The sequence below is a fragment of the Neomonachus schauinslandi genome, chromosome 12, assembly GCF_002201575.2.
Source record: "Neomonachus schauinslandi chromosome 12, ASM220157v2, whole genome shotgun sequence".
Taxonomy (NCBI): Eukaryota; Metazoa; Chordata; class Mammalia; order Carnivora; family Phocidae; genus Neomonachus; species Neomonachus schauinslandi.
The window spans coordinates 60,630,827-60,653,281 of record NC_058414.1 but is presented as its reverse complement, the minus strand read 5'-3'; the positions used below and the strand labels follow the sequence as shown (position 1 = coordinate 60,653,281).

The 22,455-nt window shown below is 48.7% G+C and overlaps 1 protein-coding gene across 1 annotated transcript in view; it reads right to left on the bottom strand.

Annotated features, from left to right (window-relative positions):
* MINDY4 (MINDY lysine 48 deubiquitinase 4) overlaps window positions 1–22,455 on the bottom strand; it is a 101,962-nt gene that overhangs the window by 64,667 nt on the left and 14,840 nt on the right. The window contains exon 5 of the mRNA XM_044919980.1: window positions 19,877–20,304. Within this exon, the coding sequence (XP_044775915.1) occupies window positions 19,877–20,304 (428 nt within the window). The remainder of the gene's footprint in view (window positions 1–19,876; window positions 20,305–22,455) is intronic.

Below are 22,455 nucleotides of genomic sequence, written 5' to 3'. Positions count from 1 at the left end.
ACCTAAATGAGAGCTGATGATAGAAAAAATAACAACAATAGCAACTAATTAGGGAGTAGTTAAAAACACAGGGATAATACTAGATGATGATTATACACATGAAATGTGGGAACAGGAAATGAGCAGCTGAAGCTTTCTAAAATCCTTGTATTTTTTGAGGGAGTAGAGAGACTGATTAAACTGAAACTTTAAGCCAATTATGATAAAAAAAATTTTAAGAGTAACTGCTAAAATAGTAAAAGCATAATCTATAACGTCCAATCAGAAAGCCCAAGAAGAAAAAATAAACACCACTTGATTCACAAGAAAGTGCCACTGTGGAAAACAGTTGGGCAGTTCCTCAAAAAAGTTGACTATAGAATCACCGTACGACCCTGCAATTCCACTCCTGGGTATGTACCCCAAAGAAGTGAACCCAGGGACATGTGTTCATAGCAGCACTATTCTCTATAGACAAAAAGTGAAAACAACTCACGTGTCCACCAACAAATGAGTGGATAAACAAAATGCGGTATATTCATGCAATGGAATATTATTCCACCATAAAAAGGAATGAAGAACTGACATGTGCTACAACATGATGAGCCACAAAAACATGATGCTGAGTGAAAGAAGCCAGAGACAAAGGGTCATGTATGGTATGATTCCATTTATGTGAAACACTGTTGATTGCGGGTTGCTGGGGGTGAGGGAATGGGAGGAATGGGGAGGAAACTGCTTGGTAGGAAGAGATTTTACTCTGAAGAGAAGGAAGTATTTTCGAAGTAGACAGTGATGGTTATACAACACTGTGAATGTGCTAAAAGCCACTGAATCGCTCACTTGAAAATGGCTAATTTAAAAAAAAAAGAAGAAAGGAAAAGAAGAGGAAAAAGGAAATAAAGAAAAAGCGTATGGCCAAATGAAAGTACAGAATACAGATGAATTCAAGTGTATCAGTAATTATAATAAAAGCAAACAAACTCAGCTTGCCCGTTAAAAGACAGAGACACACAGTTGTTTTTTTTTTTTTAATTCGCAATATGATGTTTCACAAGGTACATGACACAAAAGGTGAACCATGCCACATGGGAGAATAGAGATCACTTGTGGGCCAACCATTTAAAAGCCAATGTAGTTAATACTGTATCATCAGGTTAAAAATAGACTTTGGAATAAAAAGTATTATCAGTGATAAACCTACTTGTTACAGAATAACAAAAGGAATGATGCAACAGGAGAATTCGGTCATGTTGGACCTCTATAAAATGGGGTTCATAACAGTCCCACCTCAAAAGGCTGTGCTAAGCATTACACAAGTCAGTCCAGCAAGTGCTGAGAACAGCGTCCGACACGGAATCGCTCCACGTTCGCTGATGTGAGGATGATGGTGGTTATGAGACTAGTAGCACCTTGATTCCAAACAGCTAAACTTATCAATACAAGTGTAAAAATATGAACTAAAATAACAAACAACTGCATTGGCCATGAGTTTGAGGACAATCTTGGCCAAGTAGAGATGCAAGAATATTTTAACATTAGAGAATCTAATAATGGAATTCACACCAACAGAGGGGACAAATGGAAAATAATCTCAACGGATGCAGCAAAAACATTTGATAAAAAATACTCACGTGCACTTTAAAAATAAAAACTTTAGCAAGCTCAAGGGACCAGAAGGGTTCTGCTTTACTTGATATATACGTATTTCAGCCTGGCAGAACATGCCAGCACGGAAGCGAGCATCCGTGCTGCAGGCAGTAGCCATCCAGGCTGCTGTCCTACCCACAAGACTGTGGAGGAGGCTGTCCTATCCCATCCTGGAAACACACTAGAGGCAGTGCTACAAGGCCAGTGAAACTGAAGAGCCGGGGCCGGGTTTCCCCGTGTAGGGTCAGCACTCTTGCTACTACCCCGCCTCTAACAGAACCTCCTTTTGGAATGAACAACAGGGCTGGATGGTAACGAAGCAGAGAGTTGCTCCATTGTCAGGGGACACACAGGAATTGGACAGACAAACCACAGGACTAGCTTGCGCTGGAAAAGACTGGCATCGCTTCGAGTTGTAATTGCCCTGAGTCTCAGCTTCTCTTTGGCCAGAATCGTCTTTGGGGGGCTACAAGGACCAGAACAGGGAGTGATTCCGGGCTTCAGCTCTTGGGACCCAGCCCTTCCCCACCTGCAGGCCCTTCTTGGACGTGTGGGGGTGGGGAGTGGGCAGCAAGTCCTTAGGGTGCGCCCTCAGAAGACCAGCTGTGTTACATTCCTTTCCCATAGCCCCATGCTTAAAGGCTCTCCTTAAGGACTGAACTTACTGAACTTTGGGAGGGAGGAGCAAGACTTAATGAGGCAGATCCCTGAGGGCAAGCTGATTTAAAAAGAACTCTTCTAAAAAGTTGAAGTTCTCCACAGAAGAAAAGATTCTTTTCACTTTCCTGCTGTTTCTCTTCAGCATCCCACAGGGGCTCAGCAAGCTCCCCCAGATAAAGGGACAGAATCAGAATCGTGGTGACTTCGGCTGTGAAGAAGCTTGGGAGTCACCTGTTGTAACCCTGGTTTGACAGATGAGGAGACTGAGCTCTGGGGAGAGGAAGGGAGCTCCTCACGTCCCAGATGTTCAGCCCTGTGGGATCCATGCCCCAACCTTGGGAAGCACCCTATCTCCCTGGCCAGCCCACTCGACAGGCATTTTTTAAATGAAGCCCGAAAGAACAGGAGGCCTCGTTAAAGGTCGGGCTATTGGGAAGTCACCGGGGACACTATCCCAATGTTTAACCGATTTCAGTTTCATACCCGGCCCCTGCCAGCGCTTGAACTGCTGACCTTCAACGTATAATAGCAATCTTTTTTTTTTTTTTTCCTCTCTCTTTTCTTTTTTCTTAAGGATGTGGAAAACTTGACTAGAATTGCCTGGTCTGACATTTCCTGTGAGAAAGCATTCTGCTTGGAATACTGTGAAAGCAATCTGCCTTAACAATTCAATCCAAATAAATTATCTTCCTGAAACTACTGAAAACACTTAATTGGGAATTGGGCTGCATACCCCAGTCTCTCTCATCCGGGTGCATGATGACGAAGGTTGGACAAAGATAGGGATCGCCCGGTGAAGACAGATTTGGGGGAAGGGAGGGGTCACTGATGGCCCTGCATCCTCCTGGAAAAGCCATCGGCTCAGCCTGTCTAGCTGGAGAGAACACACGTACTCCGGCCTCCCGGACCATTGTTCTTTGGGGATGATGATTTCTCAGCTTAACTCTCTTTCCGTGTGCGCCCTTCCCCACAGGCTTTGGCATGCACACCTAATGAGAAGTGTGCAGAGCGAGAGCAAAATCTGAAACCAAGTCCAGCATTTCTCTTTCCTTGAGTCAGGCCGGATTCTGGCACATTCCAGGAACAGAGAAGAAATGTACCCAGTTACCAAGACATCAGACTGGGAGGGTTCCCTCAAGGGCACACAATTCACAAAACAAAACTGTACTAGGTGTGACCTTCCCTCGCATTATTCTCCCGTTCTTTCAATTGGCACAAGGTCTTAGTATACAACTGGTATTTAATGGATGCCCTGTCTGAAAGCTGAGAAGTTCTCAGAGTTCACCTAGCTATGGCTCGTCCATCTGGAAGGGCAAGAAAGGCTCATTGAGATCATCCAGTCGAATCCCGCAGCCCTCTCAGGGGGTAGGGGCGGGGTGGGTGTGGAGCTTTTGCCAAGGCCCCCTGGGTAATGCGCAAAGCTGGAAATAGAATGTTAGGCTCCGGGCTCTTCATCTCAGTTCATTTTCATCTACTGGATGTTGGAAGCACGGACTGCACTTCCTTACGACCCGAAAGCATTAGGGCAGGTTGGCTGTTCTTCCGTTCAAGCCGCTAACGGGGACTTGCGGCTCTCCCAATTCCTGCCTCCCTGCCCTTTTCACAGGCTACACTCTCCTGGGTGTGGCGGAGCTCAGCTCCCTGAGGAGACTTTGCTCAACAGGCAGTGAAAATGTACGTGGAGCTGATGTTTCTCCAGGGAAAGAAAAACATCCTCTTGAAGGAAAGTGGTATCTATGCAGTGGTTCTCTGGAGCATGGCCAAATCCACTGAACCATTCATTCACCTGAGCTATGCAGTTCATCAGGCAGAATGTTGCTAGCCCATGATGTCCCTTGGTCTTGCCTCCTCCCCGCTGCCCACCAGCATGTGGCTGCACAGCTCAGCCAAACCCGACCACCGTGAGATGCTGGATGAGCCCAATGGCTAGGGCCAGAGCTAGAGACGTGACGTGGTGCCTGGCGCACGCCACGGGGGCCCCCCGGTTTGAGCCCCAGACTGCACACCCAGCAAGTGGGATCACAAGCCTGCCTCTCATTAGAGCTCCTGGCATCAGAGTGAGGACCCAACGGCATGGCTCTACCGGAGACAAAGATTAGCCCTGGCCCTGCCCTCCCCAAGGCTGGTATGAGAGCCCAGGATGGAAAGGATTGCCTCGACAACCTTGGCCCTGTGCCAGGGAGTCTAAAGTCACACTTGGAGTTATAAAAGGAAGGTTCTGACGGGCTGCCTGAAAGACATTACATAAGAGTTGCCACCAGTTTCCACGGTGGATTGGGAAGCTGTGTGGAGATGTTTACTTAGCTGCTACTAAGGGAAGCTGTTTGGGGCACTGTCCCTGCCCTGTTACTGTCCTATTAAAAACCCACACATCCAGGGAAGGAGCTGTCCTAACGAGAGAGGTCAACTTTCTCGGAGTCCCATTAAGCAGTGAAATCCACTTGGGTTCTATTTGGTTAAATATGCCAAAGAGTGGCTTAAGACAAATTCTGGGATGAAATGTCTCCATTTTGCACACACAACACTCTCCCCTGCACAAGCAGTAATAAAAGAGCCATGAGCCATCGGACTAAAACACTGTCTGGGTGCTTTAACTCCTTATTAATCTTAAAATAGAGAAATTTGGGTTCATTTACTTTTAGAAAAGGTGAGGAGGTTTACACATCAATAACACTTCTTTTTGAAGTTCATGTCTCGCCCCCAAGTGGTTCTGGGTGGATATTCACCTTCCCTGGTGAATATCCATTTTCTTTCCTGTGACATTCTAAGGGTTCTAAATGTTCTCTAGCCTTGTCCTAACAATAATAATTATTTACCTGGGTGTCTATATCTACTTCACCAAGCACTTGCAAACCATCGTTTTCAACTTCATTCTCACTAAAAGCCTACATGGGAAGCAGCATTTTCACAAACGAGGGCAATAAGGCTCAGAAACCTGGAAATGGTCCAACACAAACCAGTCCACGACACACAGGCCCATGATGAAGTGAGGAAAATACGCAGCAATACAGTGCATCTTTCACATGGACTGATGTGTTCATTTTAAACACTGGAATTTTATTTCAAGATTATATCTATATTTAAATTTCATGAAATTGGTTTTAATGTTCTTACTTAGCCAGAAAATCAATAGCAGCAACAAGTTGAATAGCATCTGATTCACGGTGACGTTAACAGGGCTCAAGCTTCAGGGACCCTCACTTGGACAGGCCCCTTCCAAGAAGCCCAAGTGATGTGCTGGCATGGTCTTCTATTTTTATAAAATTTGCAAGAATGAGATACTTTTATATTCTTTGTCTTAAAGAGGCCACTAAAACCGTGTATGTTTCAGGCCCTCCACCTCTGGAGCTGAACCAAACTGGTCCCCCCGGAGTTTTTTTGTTTTTGCATTTGTTTATATTTTGCTGACCTATGAACTCCCCATAACCCACTGTGCCAGAGGCCTGACACAAAGTCTCCTTTGACCCAGAGACCCTGTCATTGTCTTGCCCTAGTTCATATAGCGAAAGGCCCAGCCAAGACTGGCTCTTGGAACATCTCTTTCTTCCACCCCACATCACCCCATTATGAGAAAGGAATCTTCAGGAAATTTTGACCTACTCCAAAAGCACAGAGGACAGGCTGTGGTCTGGAAATTTCTTAGAAAAAAGAGAAAGAAACCTGTTGCTTTAAAACCAAGTTAGCGTTGCTAACTTTGAGCATTACACCACTCATACACATAAAACCAGAGAGCTGCGGAATTTCCATGGGTGGACCAGCCCCAACTCAGGACAAGCACACCCTGAGCTAAAATTAGATGTGTCCCTGAGCCAGTTAGGCAGTCTTCCCTGGTGCCTCTTCTGACAGCTGTTTTCACTTGAAATGGGGTGTGAGGGTCCCTGGGTCCCAACCAGCATGAGTCTCCTCCCTCCCCACCCCCTGGAGTTAGCCCTTTGCCTCTAATGAGAGTTCCCAGCTATTCCACACAGGTGGCCCCTGGGCAGGGAGCCCGGCAGGCAGGGGTATTCAGTGGGAAGCTAGGATGCTGCTCAAAGGTAGGGAATCCACACAGGAACTTTCTACGAGCCCTAAAGCATAGGAGCACAGGGTCTACCTCACACGGAAGTCAGGAAATAGGGACTTGGAATTTTAGCACAGGGCAAGTAGTCCTTCCCAGTTCCTCAAGAGGTAACGAACTAATGTGAGTTTGTAAGCACACTCTCTTTTCTACTTAACAGAGAAACTTCTGCAGAAGGGGAATGAAGCCCTTTGGCAAGGCTCTGGCTTCCCTGGTTTCTAAGGATCTGAATCCAAATGACACAAGAATGAGACCGAAAGCACACACCCTCCGAAACCCCCTAGAGCGCTCGCTGCTCCAGGCTGCACCCCTCTGCCACCGTTACCTGTCCCCAGGGGGGTGGGCGTGTGGGGGGCCTACAGACGGCAGCCCCTTCTGGATTGTGTGGGCGAGAAATGGCCCCAGCAACACAGCCAACAGGAAGAGCTTTGACCAAAGGTATCTGGAGCTTTTTCCAGAACAAATATAAAAACCATGTGAAGCAGCTGGACCCACGTCAGGCAGTCTCCTGCTGGAAATGTCACATTGAGTCTCACGATGTGGGTGTAATCAAAGGATTGGAAGTTTCGAGAAAACATCCAGAGGGTCGGCAGAGGGAAGACACAGCCAGCTTGTACTGCCAGGCTGTGGGTGTACAGATTCCAGTCCTAGTAGCGTGGGAAGGGGAGGATGGATGTGGGGAGACAGGGTAGGAATCACCACCAGGACGACACCGGAAGAGTCTGCTTTCTGTGCATCTGGACCGTATGCATGACCTATTGTTTCTATAATAGCCACTAAGTGGTTTCTTGGAGGTCAAAGGGCTTGAGGATGCCCACAGGTAACAGGGAAGGGGCCGCCACACCTCTCACCAGGCATGTTGGGGTGTTCCCTAGCTGCTTCTTGGGCTAGTCTTGTGTTTTATGTCATCACCTCGCCCAGATTCCAACCCTTAGGGACACACTACGACCTTGTTACACTACTTTAGGATCTTTACTGAGAGACAAAAGATAGATTCTATTGACTACTCATTTTTCCTATGTGTGTTTCCCATTTTTATTTTGAAAAATATTAAAGGAAAACTGAAAGAATATAATACAATGAACATCCGTATACCATTCACTTACAGAGACAAATGAACATTTACCATATTTGCTTTTCCCCTCTCCCTCTGTCTCTCGCTCTCCCCTTTCCATTCCTCCTCCCTCCAAACACATGCATACACACAGAAACACACACACTTTCTTTTTTTCTGCTGAACCATCTGAAAGTGAGTTGAAAATATTATAACGTCATCCCTAAAGAGTCCAAGCCTGTATCTCCTAAGAACAAGGACAGTCTCCTACAAAACCCGTGTGGGGTTTATTTGAATGAGAACACTTTTTAAAACAAGGATTCTTGTTTAGGCTCTCCCACATCCTGGCGTCTGGTAAGTGCACCTTTTGGAGTTATTTTCTTTTAAAAGATGGATGAATCCATCGTAATGTCTTTATTAAATGGGCCGGCTTTGCCTTTGGTTTTTATCTAGAAAGGATACTTTCAACTTCTTTTTTCTTCTTTTAAAATATTCCCAGGAGCGTACTGGGTTTTAAAGGATCCCTGACCATCCACATCGAGGCTAGAAAGGGAGCTGAGATTTGTCAGGATGCTGGGAGGGGGTCGGGGGTGTGGGGGAGACTCTGGGTTGTAGAACCCAGATGGATTTCCTTGACTTCTGCGGGCACTGGTTCTTAGACACTTGTCAAAATGCCCTTATAAGTTTATCTGCCTTCTATAGAGTAGCTTCTGGACTGTGAATGCTCAGTAGGCCATTGCTCCATGAGGAGACGAACATGAAATTATGAAGGTGATTGTAAGCCCTGAAAAAGAGCCTCCAGTCTCAGAGGATGGCAGAGAACTTGGTCATGGTTTCCATTCAGAGACTTTTCTGGTGGGTTGATTTTTTTTTTTTTCTCTCTCATTCAAAAGAAATTTTACCCGAAGGCAGAAAAGCTGAACAAGGTGACACTGGGACCAAACGAAGCACCACTACCAGTGACAGGAATGCCATCCTCCTCTCATGGACTTCCCATTTCTCTTCATTATTTTCACAGAACCGAAGGAAGCCCTGGGGCCCCGTGTGGAAGCCTTGACATGGAGGGCCCCAGCCATAGGGGTCCAGCCGAGGGCAGCTTACCATGTCCCCCACTGTCCACACCTGGCCTAGGGAGAACTTCTAGAAAAGAGAAAGGCAGGAGCGCATATCTGTCTCAACCTCCAGAGCTTTCAAATGTTGGCCCAGCCTCACCTTGGCCTTCAGTGCAAAGGGGAAGAAATGCCTAATGGAAGGCAAATTTAATCCACAAATACTCCCTGAAGACCTACTAGGTGTCTGGCCCCCATGACAGAGACCTGTCCTGAGGCACAGGAACCAGGCCATGCTCTTGTCTTCACTGCCTTTGGCCATGGCCCATACAATAGACCTAAACATTTCTCTCTGACCATCATAACCTCCCATAATCTGGCTCTAAGCTTACGTCTCATCCCTTTGTTAAAAAATTTCCATTTATTCAGGAATACATCCATCCACTTAAGAAACAGGGTGTTTTGGATAACCAAATAGTAGGAAAGAAAGCTAGCATTCGTTAACTACTGTGGGCCAAATATTTTATATACATTATTTCTTTTGTTCTTCGTAACAATCCCATAAAGGTAGGTATATCATCCCATTTCTTAGATGAAGAAACTAAGCCACAAAGAGATGAACAAAAACACTGTGCCCAAGGTCACCCTGTTAGTGAGTGGCAAATCTGTCCAATTCTAAATCTCAGCTTCTTTCAAGCTCACCACACTGAGACCTGTTAAATCTGTTAAAGATGGGGAGCCATATTTCAAAGTCTCAGAATTCAATAAAATGCCATGTTTTCCAAACAGCAGTCCTCAATAACTTAACAAAGCTTTGCTTAATTGGAATAAACTTCAAATAACTCAAAAACTTTGCTGAGCAGAATTGGCTCTTTCACCGGGGATTTAAAAGCTACTTTGAGAACTTGTAATGCCCCGGGCCCATCATCACAACATCAACTATCATTACAGAGTATGGCAGAAAATCAATCTTGATACTGTCTGTGCAGCCCTTCCCAGACCCCGCCCAAGGACACACTTCCTGCCTCTCAGAGTCTCTGTGAATGGCCAATTTCTCCTCTGTGGCTGGCGCCCAGCCCTGGGCTTACAAACATGCTCACATCTCTCCCATCCTGGAAAAAGGACCCTGTTCCCTAACCCTCCCCCTTCTTGAGCTGCCATCCTGTCCCTTCACCTCTACACTTTTAAAAAGTTCCGTATTCTCCCTATCTGACCTCACCCACACTATTCCTCACGCTGGCGCAGTTGACCTTCTGCCCCCAATATCCTACTGAAAGAGCTCTCTCCAAAGCTACTTCTGTCACGTGACCTGGCGACCTGCCCAACCTCCCCGAAGGGTCCAAAGCTGTCAAGTTCCTGACCCTCTCTTCTCTCACCTCCCTGGTTCTCCTCCTGCTCTGACCATTGCTTTTCCTTATCACACCAAACACATCGCTCTCCCCTGTAGGATTTGGACCCAGTTGCCTTTATCATGCACCCTTGGCGGTGTCCATCCCTCCAAGGACATCAGCTTTTGGTCCCATGCCAGCCCTTCCCAGATACTTTTCATCCGACATTTCCCAGGATCTGCATTTCTGTCCCACCCCTGACTGTGGAAACAAAAGCTCAGCTGGACATGCCCAGGATCCGACCCCTCATCACCTCGTGACCCAGCCAGTACCTCCCCTTTGGGTCCCCATCTCTGCTCCCTGCACGCCCAGCCTCCCACAGCTAAGTCCTATGGGTTCTCTTCCCAGGTGCCCTGCTCCTCGCCCCGCTGCCACAGTCAGCTCAGAGCCCATACCGCCTTCTAGGTCTGGCTCCTGCAACCAGTCGTCCTGCTCAGGCCTGTAGCGCCCCTGGACTAATCTTCCTGAAGCACGACTCTGATTTTTTAAAAAAACAACACCCACATAACTGAAAACTTGAGAGACTTTTCTATCCCTCTATTGCTCTATGAGCCAGCTCTCAAGGCACAGTCTAGTCCTCCAGTCTCCTCTCCCCCTGGTCCCCACACATGCCCTCGGTTCCAGCTACACCAACGCACCCACCCCTTTGCCTTTGTTCACACTGTCCCCTCAGCTTGGGATGGGTCTGCTCCCTGAACTGTCAGACCAACTCTCTAAGGTCTCACCAATGTCAGCATCCCAACACCCCTTCTTCCCAAGACAGGGGCCTAAGGATAGTGGTTAAGACTGAGGCTCCTAGAGCCAGACTGTCTGCATGAACTCAGACTGGTCAGTTACTCTGTGCCTCAGTTTCCCCACCTATAAAATGAAGCCAATAACTCTCCCAGTGTGGCTGTCAGGATTAAATAAGGTAACACATCTAAGGCTCTTGCCACAGGACTTGCCAAATGTGAGTACTCAATAAATATCAAGAGCTTCATTATCCCTGAAACAATCCAGACCCTAGCTCCATGGCTCTCTGCCCTTGTCCCCTTGTCACTTGCCTTTTTTTAATCCTGTAGGACAGTCATTTGCATGGATGTCTCAGCTTCTGTGGGGCAGGAACCTATCCATCACCTCTCTCTCCAACACTATTCGAACAAGCAAGGCACACTTCATAAATGTTTTGTTGAACTGAATTAAGTAACATGCATTTAGATTGAGATCAAAAACTGTTTACTCTATTAGGAAAAGGCTCCACTTCTGAGGGGCCCATGGTTACAAAAGTGGCCTCAACAGGAAATGGAAGGAATCCTATGGCTTTAGTAACTTCTTGTGGAATGAGCAGAGAAAACAAAGTAGAATTTTCTGGAATAAGGCACACACATGGAATCCAGCTATACAGGAAACTGCCCTGGCAGGTCATCTTTGTGATTTGAAGAACTCTGACCAAAATGTCCCTGACAGAACTTGGGATCAAAGACCATCTTTCTACAGTAGAGGCACCAGCCTGAGTGAGTCACAGCAGTGTTCCAGCCCATGGCTGCTGTTTGGGAAAACCAGCTGGGGGGGTCACAAAGGAAGGTCCCCTCCATCAGAACAGAAAGGGATTTGGCAGGGGAAAGACATCAGCTCTCTCTGCCCCAGCAGTCAGCCTATCAGAGTTATCCTCAGGGTGCTAACAAAGATGCTCATCTTTTCCCTAAATCACAGTGCCTTCCCAATCCTTAGGGAAAGCTATGAGTTTAGGCTCTCTTCTCCATAAGCCCCCATACGTGCACATCACCCAAAACTGCCTGCAAATACAACAGGACCCGAGACACGCCCCAGGAACAAAGGGTTGAGGAAAAGTAAGAGAGCTGCTTTAGCTTTGAGGAACGAGATTCCCAGGGATACCAGCAAGTTTTTTCAAGAAATTTCAAGCTTGGAGGAAAGTGGAGAAGAGAGATGAGTATGTCCAGGTACAGAAGTGAGGCCTTTGGCTATTACCCAACTGGGCTATTCCAACCCTGCTCACCCTTCAAGGCCCAGCCCAAGAGCACCCCCTCCTCTAAGACCCTGTGGCACCTGAGTGGGCACCATCCACCTAGCCTGGCAGAGATGTTGCCTGCTACTTTTAGGTCTTCTTCTGTCTGCAAGATCACTCATCCACTCCTCTGCACATTCCTTGAGTGAAAGGAAGACCTCACACTTCACTTTCCTCTCCTCAAGGCAAAGCCAATAATTCAGCTCCATCCCCTAAGTGTGGAACAATTCTGAGCAAAGTTGAGGAAGGAAGGGCCACAGAGAACTCACTGCCATACTCAGGCAGCTGACAGTCCAGCAGGGAAACAAGGCGGCCTGTCAGCTCTCTTCCGCACGGCATGTGCTGTGAGGAGTATGAGAAGGGGGCCATGTCCAGTGGTCGGAACAGGGAAGAGATCTGAAGAAGCTTCCTAAAGAAGGTAACATTCAAAATGACTTAAATATAGGACATCACAGTTGTAATGGGTGGGGTTGGTGGGTTGGTGGGTTGGTTAGATGGATGGTTGGTTGGTTAAATGAATGTATGAATGAAAAAAATGAGTGAGTCAATGAATGAATACCAACAAATGAACTTGAGGATAAAGTCTGAATTGTTCCAATTCTACTTAAAATTATCAGTTTAAGCACTGCAGATGAGCCATGCTGAGAATGCGTGCCCCTTAAATGCCACACCCTAAATGCCTTGCTTGCTTCACTCTCATCCGGCCCTGTCACGGCCTCTAGATAGACCTCGCTTTGCAGTTCTGGTAGCCAGGGTCTAGGGAGCTAACTGGCAGACCAGCAAATAAGCATGATGGAGTGAGGGGGAAAAAAGCACCCAGGAAGAAGAATCTCCATATACTTCCCCTGCTGATAATCATCGCCCAAAAATTACCCCTGAGCTCTAACAGCCTCCTTCCATCCAGCAGCAGTGCTTCCTTTGCACAGAACAGCTTCTCAGTCTGTGTGCCAGTGACGTGCGCCCTGGGCAGAGCTGGCAAGGGCCAGATGTGGCCAGAGGAGGATCTCGGAGCTGTCACTCTGATGTCCAGAGAGGGACAAAATGAGACCACTCACCCCTCCAAGGAGATGTGCAGACGTGCTCTCACCTCTTTAGCCACACTCTGGAGGATCTCAAAGGGAATCTGGAGAAGTCTCTCGGCCCCGGGAGATGCACTGGACAGAAGACCCGGGCGCTCCAGAGCCGAAGCTACCCAGCAGCTAGTTACCGCGCAGGGTAGGGGCATCTAGCCCTGTCCCGCATGGCTCCAAGTGGCCTGTAACGTGCATGGGAGCAGTGTCTCGTATTTACTCTCCTGCACATGCTAGGAAGAGGACCGCATCCAGGAGAGAGAACTGGTATTCCACCGTGGACAGGGGGCACACACGTAGGGGAGATGTGGGGGAGAGGTGCGAAGGAGAACCAGCTGAGCACGGGGCAGCCGTACCCGACGCAGAAGAGAGGTCCCCGGAGTCAGCTATGAAGGGGGAGCTGGACTAGCACGGGAGCCCCGGGCAGGCCACCTGTCCACACGGGGCCACTGGCACCCAGCAAGCCGCTGCATATTGTGCATGTTTCAAGAGTCAGCTAATTCCGAACCTTTATAGTCTGACATAAAGTCCAAATAATGTGCAGAGATAAATTAAAATGGGAATTCCACCCATTACTCATCCCATGCGGTGCAGATGTTCTCAGACTCGGGATGCTCGGGTATGGGGAATAGTCAATAAACCACAAATACCACATCCTCGGCTGAGCCCCTGCCAAGCCCCAGACGGCATTACTCATTCCCTATCAGGACGCGGCCAGGCATCTGTGTGCCGGCCGGCCCACTCATGATCGGCCCGCTCATGATGGGAGCCTGGGAGGGGCAGGTGACCCAGAAAGGGCTGGGATTCACTCATCTCTCCTCCATGCACTGTCCTTGGTAGGAATCTGGTGAGTGCCTGCTGAATGAAATCACCAGCAAGGGTTGCTGGAGCCCAGAAGATGGATGAAGATCTGCCGCCACCTACTGTCCATTCTGCAAAACCCAAAAAATCCGCCGGGGGCACCCCTCATGTTAGTCACTAAGTCCTGGAATCAACACAGAGACAGGGTCACTGATACTTCGGGGCCATGGCGGTGTCTAGAATCACATTCCTCACCCGATGTTACTGCCTCACCATGAAGTCTTTGCCTTACACATGGCCTCTCCAAGCCCAAGGCCCCCTTGCCCCATCAGCAGCTCTCCCTAACCGCTCCAATCTTCCACTGCCCTGAGAGTGCCACGATCTAGCACCCGAGTATGGAGAGCTTCACGGCAGGCCCTGGGCTTCAGAGGCAGGGAGCCATCCCCGCCTTCTGCATCCCTAGCGGTGAGTGCGGCACCAGAAAGGGCTCTGGAGGCTCCTCCCGTCTGACTGATACAACAGGAGGTTACCAGCCATGAAGCCAGTGATGGTTCGCTGCAGTATCAGGATGGGAGGGGCTGCCTGTGGGCCTGAATCGGGCTTCATGCCAGTCTCCCCTCTAGGGTCTGTCTGCCTGGCCTGCCTCACCAGGGCATCCTATGCACCAGAGGTGATGTCCATGAACAGGCTCTGCAGCTTGTCTGTTGTAACACCAGGGGCTGGGCGAGTGTACAAGGAGCCACGAGAACGACAGAGAAGACGCCGGTGGCCCGCCCAGACCCCCTTGTCTCAGCACGCCCATCTCAGCTGCTGTCCGTGTTGGCTACTAACGCCTCCCAGCTGTGTCCGTCTTCACAGAAACGCACTTTGCCAGACTCACCCAGGACGTGGCGCAGTGCCCACCGCAGCCCAGGATGGGCAACCCTTAGCCCATGACTGACATGGGAAAAAAAGCCCTCTCCTAGCCTAACGGTGGGGCAGCTCTGGGTCAATTCACCCTCTCAGCTCCCTGTGGGATCCGACTGAGGCCCCACATCCTGGCTGAGACCTTCCCCTGCCCTGGCCTGTTTCCCCCACTGCCTTTCTCCTAAGAGCGCCCCCAGTAATTACATGCAACTGACCCTCCATCGCAGGCTGGGCTTCTACAGCACTGGTTCCCCAACCCCAGCCTGGAGCACATCACCTGGAGGACTTGTTAAAACACACTCCTGGGGGTCCCTGGGTGGCGCAGTCAGTTAAGCATCCGACTCGGTTTCAGCTCAGGTCGTGATACCAGGGTTGTGAGACAGAGGCCCATGTCGGGCTCCAAGCTCAGCGAGGAGTCTGCCAAAGTTTCTCTCTCCTCTCCCTCTGCCCCTCCCTGCACTCGTGTTCAAGCACACTCAGTCTCCCCCCACCCCACCTCAAATAAATAAATCTTTAAAAGCACACACACACTGCTGGACTTCATCCCCAAAGTTCCAAGGCCCCATGGCTCAAGCTGCCTGAGGGGACACGCATTTGCTCAAAGGCTCTGGCCCCTAGAGACTGTTGCTGTGGCCACTGCCGTGGGCTGAATCCCCAAGGGAGGCCAACAATTCCTCTCAATCTCATGACCGTGATGGCACTGGGCAAACAGTAAGTGCCAGAGCTTGCGTGGCCCGTGCATACCTGGAACACAGAAGCTGGAGCCAGTTCCTACTGCAAGATACCCCACGGGACGGGTTTTGAGCTCATCTGCAGAAAAACCACCACGGCAAAGTCCGTGCGGCCATCAAAAGGCCCAGAGAGTCACTCTGAGGGATTCTTACACAAATGACAGGCCAGCATGCCCCCTGGGGACGTCTGTAAGCACCACAAGTGAGGTCACCCCCAACCAGACCACCAAATTTCACAGAGTGCCACATGAGAGCCACCAGGCTTGGGACAGCTGGCTCTGGGGACTGATAAATAAAGAACACCTCTCCCAGTGCTTAGTCCTGCACCTAGGGTTTCCCGAGGACCTGCCCTGGCCCCGGCATGTGGGCGACGGCAAGATCTGTAAAGGTGCAGAGGAAGGTACCTGCCTGTGACACGGCGCAATGGCAGGAAGCAGAGCGAGGCAAGGGCTGCGGGACCAGGTCAGGGCCAGAGACCCAGCACATCCAACTGATCATCACAGAAACCCCACAAGGGCAGCCCTGACAAGCCAGGGACGCATGCCACGTGATCCCAAACAGCCACAACCCCCACAGTGGGAGCCCAGACGACATAGTTCCCAAGGGTCTTCTGAGACCAAAGGATACAGGAAAGAAACAAAAATCAAAGCAGGAAATCATTCCCTGGGCTACTGAGTCAGATCCGAGGAGTCCGGAGGCAGAGATATTTGTGTTCCCTGACATCTCAGCGGGTCAGATGGTGCACCTGCCCCCCCTCTCCCAGGACACATGCTCCCCGCTCCTGCCCCTGCCTCTGTCCCCAGCTGGGACTCCTGTGGCCAGCCCTGAGCCCCGTGTTGCAAGGCCCGGAGAAGGCTCTGCGTGGCCACCTCCCTCAGCTCCGTTAGGCCCGGGTGACGCGGCAAGGCTGCACATACAAGCCAGCTCTGCTGTGGCCTCACTGTCCTCTGTCGTGCTTTAAAATGACCACACACACACACACACGTCTCCTTCACCTTGAAGATCAGACACTCACAGGATCTGACACACACTAGGACTCACATCCCCATTTACTGAATCGAATGACATAAATGGGGAGGGGGGTGCGGGTGGGCAGGACTGATGGAGGGGGGCTGGGAAGGGCAGGGAGATTACTCTGGCCCTGGTTTTAAATCAAAGGTGCTGCATACCATTATGTAGTATGTGCACTGCACAAAGACGCCTAGCGGAGGGGACAAGAGTCAGCTGAAATCCAAACCATACTCCATCCACCAAACTGTGAGCCCTGGGACCTGCTTCCACCCAGAACCTTGACAGGTTCCTTAAACTCTCTGGCCTCAATTTCCTCATCTGTAACATCGGGATAAGTGCTGGGAGGATGCTCATTCTCAACTCCCAGTGTCTTCTGGGAGTTTGGAGGGAGCTCTACTAGTCTACCCTCCTGCAGACCTCTACTCTCCTCCCCTCTATGCACTGCATCCAAAGGGAGGAAGTATGACTCACCTGGTTAATCTGGGAAAGAAAGAAAGAGGGGACATGAAGCTCAGTTGTACCCTTTTACTCTTGAGAGAGAGCTGCTTTCCAGGGGGGCAGCCCCTCCCACCATGTGGCCATGTGAGCTGACCTGCCCTAGGCCTGACATGAGGTGAGGAAGTCTGTCTAGCTCCGGGCCCACTGGGCCTCATGACTGTGATTTGCTGTGTCTTCTATCTTCCCCTTATCGATCACAGAAATGATATGTATGTTACTCCAGTCTAACTGATACCCTTTCTTTGATTTGTCAATTTGTTCAGAACTCAGGAGAGGAATACTTTTTAGTGAGAACACAAAAGAAAAGAAAACCAACAATAATACTCACACCTCAATGGATTATTATAAAGAGCAAATGGGACAATATATACAAGTACTTAGCATAGTGCCCAGCAAATAGAAAGTAAGTGGTAGGCAAACACAAAGCCCCCAAAATGTTTGTTGACTGATCAATATAAGGGTCAACACTATTAAACATGTGTTAAACACCCCTAATTATACTTTGCCTGGCATTGGGGGGAGGGGTTGTGAATGTACTTTTACCTGCTTCCTGTAAGACAAAGTTCATACCATTTTTCAATGGTTTAATTACCGGTCCAAGGCCACAGTGGTTCTAAGGGGCAGAATGGGTTTGCCAGTCCAGTTCATCAGATTCCAGAGCCCAGGTGCCACACCTCCTAAGTATGCTGTAAACAGTAGATACTCAATAAATATCTGATGACAGAAGCAGAGGGCCCAGAATGACTCTGGAAGTAAGAATCCTAGGCCAGCAAAATGCATAAGCTTGAAGGAAAGCTGGAAATCATCTACCCAGTGGCCACATTTTACAGTCAGAGACAATGAAGTCCAGAAACAAATAACTAGCCCAGATCAACCAGGATCTGGAAGCCGGGACTTTACAGCAAGGGAACAAGCCAGTTCTCCCTCTTGTGGGAAAATAAGCTACACACGTTGGGTAACAGGAAAAAGGCCTGTAGAAAGAATAAAGATCTATAAGTAGCTACACCAATGCTAAAACAAAGGAAAAGAAGGGGAACTGGCCCTACCAAGATACTAAGCTATAACTACAAAGCCATAATAATAAAAGCTGTAGTTACGTGGTTTTAGTTTTTAAAAAAGGACAAAAGACAATAAACACAATAGAGAGCTCAAAGACAGACCCATGTTGAAATGGGAACTTAGGAAAGAATAAAGGTGGCGTCATAAATCAATGGGGTGAAGAACAGATTGCAGAAGGTGCTGGGAAAACTGTCTTACTCTATGAAGAGGAACAGAAGTGGATCTTTTCATCCTAACAAACACAAAAGGAAAATGTAAAAGCAATAATTATCCCAACTAAAAGAAAAATTATCTGATAGGATTAAAAATTCCAAATTTATGCTGCTTATAAGAGACAAGCTTTAAATATACACTGGACCATAAAGAAATCTCAACAAATATCAAAAGATTGAAATCATAAAGAGTGTATAATGGCAGAAGGGAAAAGAAGCCAGGAATCAAAAGCAGAAACCAGAAAAACACCCCAGATGTTTGTTTTGGTCGATACATGTCTAAATGACCTATGGGGCAAAAGAAGAAATCACAACAAGAATTAGAAAATATTTAAACTAAATCATATGAATGTATAATATACGAACTCATGGGATACAAACAAAACATTGCTCAGAAGGAAATCTGTGGCCATAAAAGGTATTACAAAAAAAAGGCTGAGGGGAGTTGGGGGGCAGGAGAAATGGGTGAACCGGGTTGTGTGCGTGTGTGTGTGTGTGTGTGTGTGCGCGCGCGTGTGTTCAGTTTGAATAAATTACAATTTTCTTAAAAAGAGGGAAGGATCGGGCGCCTGGGTGGCTCAGTTGGTTAAGCGACTGCCTTCGGCTCAGGTCATGATCCTGGAGTCCCGGGATCGAGTCCCACATCGGGCTCCCTGCTCAGCAGGGGGTCTGCTTCTCCCTCTGACCCTCTTCCCTCTCTTGCTATCTGTATCTCATTCTCTCTCTCTCAAATAAATAAATAAAATCTTCAAAAAAAAAAAAAAAAAAGAGGGAAGGATCCTGGCAAACCCCACAGGATTTTGGTTGGAACCCCTAAGTAAAAGGTTACAGAATGAATACAATAAAAAAATGGAAAAAGACATCCCATAGATATACTATAATCAATGGAAGGCCGGGGTCGCTCTACCTAAATAGACACAAAGGCAGTAAGCATTACTAGAGATAGAGATTTCATAACGATAGAAAAGTCTATCCATCCCGAAGATATTAAAAATTCTACATGTATATGCATCAGATAACGTAGCCACGAAATGTGTTAAGCAGAGTAGGCCCAGCTTCCCTAGGGTCACCAAGGGAGTTCACGGACGTATCTACTTAGCTTGCCACATACCACCAGTGCCCAAGTGCCTAACTCTTGAAGAGAAGAGAAAAGAGGGGCACCCCTGCTAGCGTATTCTAGATCCCACAATCTCATGAGGCTGTTGCAAGAAAGGAAATTTGCCAACCAATCCCCTTCAGGAATTTAGAGACCATTCTATTGTATTTACATACAAACATGAATAAATTGAATCAAACAATATATAAAAAGATAATATATCCAAGTAAGATTTATTCCTGGAATGTAAGGTTGGTTTACCAGTGAAAAATCAATCAACATACGAATCATCAAGATCTACTGTGAAAGCATAAAAGGATGGGGGAGGGGGGAAGAAATGCCCCAGAAGAGGCTTGTGGGCGCTGATGTGTAACCACATCTGGGGTCCCCCACAGGAAATGCCTCTCACACTACGTCAGCCTGGCCATGTTGCTGCAGGCCGGTCTGGGAACCATCTGCCAAAGCCTTCTTGACTTTGAGAAGAAAGAAGGACCAAGGAAACCTTCCCTGGAGCTTCCTGTGTGGGTGCGCTCTGGGCTGTCTGCTCCCTGGTGGAGGGACCATACCCACCTTCTCCGCTTCACAGGCTTGCTCTCAGAGCCCAAGGAGCCACTGGGGCCTGGGCCATCACCTCAGCACAGCATGCTCACCTGAGGGGCAGGGGCTGGCTCCCCTGCCTCTTGAACGTCCTTTCCAACCTCTCCTGGGCCGGCCTGGAACTCCCACCTGGCAAGGAGAACTTCAAGGGCGACCCGTTGGCCTCGGGGCCGCCATCCACAGCCGGGCTATCCTCTGCGAGATCTCGCCACCTGCTGCTCGCCCTCTGCAGCAGCCCTTTGCCGGACAAGTGAGGGGGGCTGCCGGGCGTGGTTCTCCGCTTTTCTGAGGTCAGCTCACTGAGCAGGCCCAGGGGGCTCCTGGAAGGGGAGCCAGTGCCGGAAGCCAGGCCCTCCTGGGCCGTGGGACAGGCTGGGGCACGGGTGGAGAGCCCAGGCACTTTCCAGCTCTCTTCCTCGGGGGCCTGGGTTGTGCTGCTCAAGGCCGGGGACCGCCTCAGGGAGCGTTTGCGGAGGGAATCCTAGAAGGGGCAAGCACAAGGGCAGTAAGGATCCCCTTCAAGGGAGGTGAGGAAATACTCCATCCCACTACAAGCATTTGCCCACGATGTTTCCTCTCCCAGGAACGTCGTTCACCATCCATCCCCAACTCCTCTTAAAACCCTGCCTACTGTTTGGGGAGGTACTCACAGGCTCCCCACTCTGTAATGCTTTCACTGTGCTCCACCTGCATAAGCCCAGGAGCGTGCTCAGCCCTTCTCCCTCACCCCTTAAAGAGAGCACCTTCCAGCAGCAGGGGAAGCTCCAGGCTCAGGCCTGCCTTCTACTGCCTACACCCCTGCCCACCAGCCATATCCCCTGTGCCAAATTATTAGTTTCTCTGTCCCGCCCTGCCCTCACTTGTAATATAACCAGCCCACAATCCACCGTCTGTACTTTCTAAAACCTCCCAAAACAAGTTTCTTTTGGAATCCTATGGCAAATTCTTTTTAACTGCTATGAGGTTGCTCACAGTCCTTTTTGCTTATGGGGTGCTACCCCAAATCTGACTGCAGGTGGTTATGTGGTTTGTGCACAGTGTTGCTTTTCTGATAATAAAGAAATTCTCAATTCCAAAACACATGTGGCCCAAAGGGTGGATGAGGGATTGGGGACCTGTAGCATCGATCTTGCACAAGATGATGGCATTAAAGGAGAGGCCCATGGAAGGCACTGGCACAGAGCCGGACCCATCAGGGCAGTCAACCGATATCTGCCACCACTCCACAGCCTCTACCCAGTCCCCGCTCACACAGGGCCTTCACCCCTCCTGCTAACAGACCAGGAATGGCAGAGGCCAGTCTTCATTTATCTCTGGTGTCCACCGAGCTCCCAGCTCAGTGACCTACCCCTAGTAAGCACTCAAGGCTTGCTTAGTGTTTGAAGGAATTCCAAAGGAGTCAACTGAAATTTCCTCTCTTACTATCAATGATTAACTGATAAAATGGGAACTCAAGTTGTTTACCAACCTAGGGTCAGGGAGTGGAGGTAGAGGGGACAAAAATAGACCTGTGAGGCTTTTCCTGGGTTTAAAATTTGGGATCTCTCGGCATTTCCAGAAATAATCCTGAACCAGATGGTAAAGCCTGAGCTGGAATAGAAACAGCTAATTCTGTAGTATTCTTGCCTACTGGAAATTACTAGGCACTACAAACCTCCAAAAGCCACCAGGGCCTCCCCTGCCACACAGTGAAGGAAATATTAGTCACCATTCCCAAGGAGAGCCAAACTTCTGGCCAAAGGCAGGGAACCCAAACTCTTACTCATCCTTTAAAAGGGCAGAACTGATCTAGTAGCGAAATGATGAAATACCTAGCAAAGTTTGCTTTTTTCTCTTGAGCAAACAAGAAAGTATGGCCAAGGTACTCAAAGACCCATAAAACACTTTCTAGAAAACCTGGGGAAATTCTACGACAGCCTATCCTATCTTTCAATGCCCTTCACAGGATTCGGATACCCCAAGGGAAAAACACACCTCCCAAGGCAATCATTCCTCCTTCTAGAAGTTTGGGACAATCTTCCAGCAGTAAAGCAGATCCAGGTCATCTGCCTCACACCTCAGTTGTGAAGGGGCTCTCAACTACACGGATGTGATTGATTGGATGTCATTGTAGGACAGGACCCTGGCATTCATCTGGTCCACCAGTTCTCAAAGTGTGGACTGCCTGGCCTTAAGGGTCCCCAAATCCTTTTAGGGAGCTCAAACCTATTTTCATCATAATAATATGACATGATTTGCCCTTTTCACTGTGTTGACATTTGCAGTGATGATACAAATGAACTGGGTGCGAAAAATTGCTGGCCTGTAGCACAAATCAGGACAGTGGCACCAAACTTTACCAGCTAGTGCTGGAGGTATTTGCCACCACTTGCAATAAAAATAAATAAGTAAAATGCTAATTTCACCTAAGAATATCCATGCTGGAGGCGCCTGGGCGGCTCAGTCCGCTAAGCACCCGGCCCTTGATTTCAGCTTGGGTCATGATCTCAGGGTCGTGAGGTCGCCTCCACACTGAGGGTGGGGTCTGCTCGAGATTCTCTCCTTCTCTCTGCCCCTCCCCCCTGCTCATGCTCTCCCTCTCTCTCTCTCTCTCTCAAATAAATAAATAAATAAACTCTTAAAAAAGAAAATT